Genomic DNA, 4,044 nt, shown 5'->3' with positions numbered 1-4,044 from the left:
GTCTAAATCCTATCTGAGTGAGCTTAAATCGTGATATATTTCTATCAAGGGGTGATATAATTTGGTTGCTTGAATTCAAAGAGAATTCAAGTCCATCCGGGAGTCGGGAGACAAGGCGATTTTTTCCGCGTGTTTTTCGACATTAATTTTCTTCTAATCTATTCCGGAAATTTCAATTCACACAGTTGGATTAATTTCTCTAAAAAAAAAGCAAGTTTATCTATTGCATACGGATATCGGGCTCAGGATAAAAAAAGACAGTGTATCAAAAGCACCGTATGAACCGTTATAGGCAGTTTGAATCCAAAGACGCGGAGCTTATTTGATTGCTTGGTAACATGCTTAGTGATACCGTAAAATGCCTTGTTTCCTCTCCTAATCTTCAAAAGTTAAAATTTTCGTAACGGGATATTCGCTCGCGAAATCAAATTTTTATGTCGTTAGACATGATACTACGTGAAAAGAATAAATCCCATTATTTTCTTATATACAAAATGTGAATTTTTTATTGAATCATGTTCGATGTTCGAGATAAGCATTCTGATCGTAGCAACACAGAATCTGCATAAAATTTTACGTCAATCTATCGAGCCATCAACAGTATAACACAGATTCATTCGAAATTCCGAACACAAACAATGACAAGTCCAGTCAGATCATCATCCGGGGCGGGGAAACGACGACGATCATCAACGGCCGATCGAAGTTTATGCGCCATCTGCCTGGAGTCCCCCTCCAAGGATTCGGTTCATCTGGCCTGTGCCCATGAATTCCACAAGCGCTGTATCGACGCATGGCTCGAAAGGCAACCCGTCTGTCCCGTTTGTCGGAACCAAGAACAGGACCAGGATGAGGATGACACCGAAACAGATGAAACCATCGATGACGAATCAGAAATGTCCTCGGAATACCTAGACAACAGTGGCGATTCATCATCGAACGTCTCGCATGAGTTTGTATGGGACCCCACTCTTCAAGATCATCCTCATGAGTATCAGGTAGGCTACACAGAATTAATTTCATCATCGGGATTTTAAATCCATCCATCACGATTATTGTTTCTCAGGTACTGAGGATCGAAAGACTAGACGACAGTGATGAAATTCCGTGGGATGTATCAGGTGAATCAAATGAATCGAATGGAGTGGAAGGCAGCAGTAGATCTTCGGCTGAAATTTATCGGGACAGTTTCGAGAGCACTGATAGTGCCTTTTAAATTTGCGGGGTGTATTTTGATATTCTGTTAAATTTTTGTTGTTTACCTTTTGTGTGTTGTAGTTTGATTGAAAATGTTTGTTCTTTATTTGTATTTCCATTAAAAACAGTTATATTTACTTAACTTTTCTGCTTTTAACTTTAATTGAATGCGTGGGTATTTGAGACTTATTCATATCAAAAGAGTTCCACCTGCAGAGTAATAACCCCATTCATCTATCACGAATAGTTTCCGAACGACTGAAGTGGGGTGAAGCGTTCAAAATCACCACCACCAACAGCGATCATTATTCAGTGGCTTTATCCACTCCCGGAAATGGGCACACGAAATTATATACGAACAACCACAGCATTTCCGGCACCTCGCCATGGTAAACCGATTTCCGTCAATCCAGCATCGAGAGAGTAAAACGGGACAAAATTTTCACTATCGCCTTTGAAACTTCCCATTGAAACTTCTAAAAGTTGTCCCTTGACCAGAAACCTTTACCCTGCCCTACCCCGTGAATCCCATTTGACTCTTAACCACATCCGCTTTCGCCGGACCGGAAGCCGGGAAACGGTTGCAATTTAAAGAGTCGTTAATTTTAATTTTGTTCTCATTTTGTTTGCCCTTTGGCTTCACTGGTCAAAAACAAACTACCAGCTCCGGTGCTGCTTTCGATGAAGGGTGTCCTACTTCTGATTTTTTATTCTTTAAATTTGTTTAAACTTGTTTGTTGCTCTCAATCAACAAGTCTACATATTGCCGGAAAAATTCTTTTAAAGTCAATGCTTATTTTTGTGAGTTAAGCATTTGAAATCGTGTTTGAACCAAAATGGAACCAATTGTTCCGATTCCAGAAGCGAAACAGTGTAGTTTTCGAAATTCCGTATATTAAAGGGCGGTCTTCACCCGGTATCCAGTTGTTCAAGTTTATATGGCCTGGTTGAGATACTGAGTGCTCTTGCCAAGGTCTTCTCGAATTAAAATAATTTTCATAGATTTTCTGGAAAGGGATTCAAGAGGAAAGGCATTACTTTCAAAACAACAAATGAAAGCATATTAAACATTGGAGATTCCACCTTTTATGCTAGATGTTTAAAACTGAACGGAATTAGATCCTCAATTTTTAGTTCTATAGAACTAAGGAGTGTATCGAAAATAAGTTATAAACACATTTTTTTTTCATTGTATTGATTTTATTGATTATTTAAACAAAGAAACAGTTCGGAAGTGTTTTAAAAAGCTTATTCTTACAGTTTATAAAGAAATGCAAGTGAAAAAGCAATTATTGGTAATACTTTCGGACTTTCGACTTGACGCGTTTTATTAGGTTTTGTACAGTAGATTGATCACACTTCTCGCCCGCAGCATTTCAATTTTTCTTGAAAACAGCCATGGTCCTGTTGGCCTTACCATCCTTCTTGAAAACTCTCTTGACGATAGCCCAATATCGTTCTACGGAGCGAAGCTGGGGGCAATTTGATGGGTTAATATCTTTCTCAACGAAATCTACATCGTTATCCTCAAACCATCTAAGAGTGGATTTAGCGTAGTGGGCTGACCCCAAATCCGGCCAGAACAATGGTAGAGTCGTATGTTTCTTATATAGTGGCAGCAACCTTTTCTGCAAACACTCCTTTTGGTAGATATCGGCATTTATTGTTCCTTTTGTAAAGCAACTCGCCGACTTCAATCCGCAGGAGCAGATTGCCTGTCACACAAGCAATTTCTGGCCACATTTTTCCACCTCAATCGACTTCTCGTGGTCACTCACATCCTCCCCAATAGCTGCAATGTAGAATTGTGGTCCCGGAAGAGTACTGGAATCCTCTTTTACATAAATTTCATCGTCCATGAGGATGCACGCATCTGGCTTCTGCAAAATCCGATGATACAGCTTCCAGGCAAGGTTGCTGATCTTCGTTCAGAATGGTTTTTCACCCCGATCCTAGTCACCAACGATTTTACTCCTCAATCTATAAAGTCTATAATATATTTATATATAATCTATAAAGTCAGTTTTCATTAGAAATGACGCTTTTCAGTATGGAACGACGCAAACCTAGTTTGTTTTTCTTCCCCTCTTTACTGCCGCTGCCGGCAAGTCATATGCAAAAACAACGAACCGAGAAAAACGGCTTTAAAGATTTTTATAAACTTTCGTGGATTTCTCGGTTGAAACTTTACCTTTTCTACTTCTTTCTTCACAGATATTAAGATAATTGTTGTAGAATTTCGTCCAATGTGTTTTTGATTTGGAAGTTGTTGATGCGGAGGAGAAAATAATGATGGGACAGCCTTGCGAGTATATTTCGCATGCGGATTAAATATACCCGCAAAGCTGTCCCATATTTGGCTTTCCTTTTGTCAGTTGATCATTTGATTCTTTCTATCTGCGCTGTATTATTCACTTTACTGGTTGTTTACTGATAAAAATAAGTTTGAAATGATGTTTATGACATGTTTAGATAGTCATAGATAAAGAAAGTTTAACGTAAGAATTGAGTGGTTCTAAAATAAAATGAATAAAAACGTTCCATGAATAAAATAACCTGTACCATCATATTTTGGAAAGTTTTTCGGTCGATTATCTTTTAAGAAAGACTATAAAAACCTTCTAATGAAATAAATGCTGAATCAGAAACAGCAAAGTATCTTGGCTGCAAATATTTGATGAGAAAAATCAATTCAATATGACTTAAGCGTGTGCTACCAGGTACGCGTATTTTTGTTCATAGATTTGATGAAAGTCCAAGCAGCAAGTAACAGCATGACAAAAACCTAAAAAATGTGGCTTTGTAGCTGAATATTTTCCATGTTTTACAAAGAACAATTCAATAAGC

At 38.2% G+C, this 4,044-nt stretch overlaps 1 protein-coding gene across 1 annotated transcript; it reads left to right on the top strand.

The window, feature by feature from the left end:
- The first annotated feature begins 559 nt into the window (after positions 1-559).
- LOC129745697 (uncharacterized) lies at positions 560-1,295 on the top strand. Its single transcript, XM_055739026.1, has 2 exons — positions 560-998; positions 1,067-1,295. Exons 1-2 carry the CDS (start codon positions 639-641, stop codon positions 1,214-1,216), a joined length of 510 nt encoding a protein of 169 aa, XP_055595001.1. The 5' UTR covers positions 560-638; the 3' UTR covers positions 1,217-1,295.
- Positions 1,296-4,044: the final 2,749 nt, after the last annotated feature.

Source organism: Uranotaenia lowii, chromosome 1 (genome assembly GCF_029784155.1).
Source record: "Uranotaenia lowii strain MFRU-FL chromosome 1, ASM2978415v1, whole genome shotgun sequence".
Classification (NCBI taxonomy): Eukaryota; Metazoa; Arthropoda; class Insecta; order Diptera; family Culicidae; genus Uranotaenia; species Uranotaenia lowii.
The sequence above is the reverse complement of the archived record's forward strand: the minus strand, read 5'-3'. Positions and strand labels throughout refer to the sequence as shown.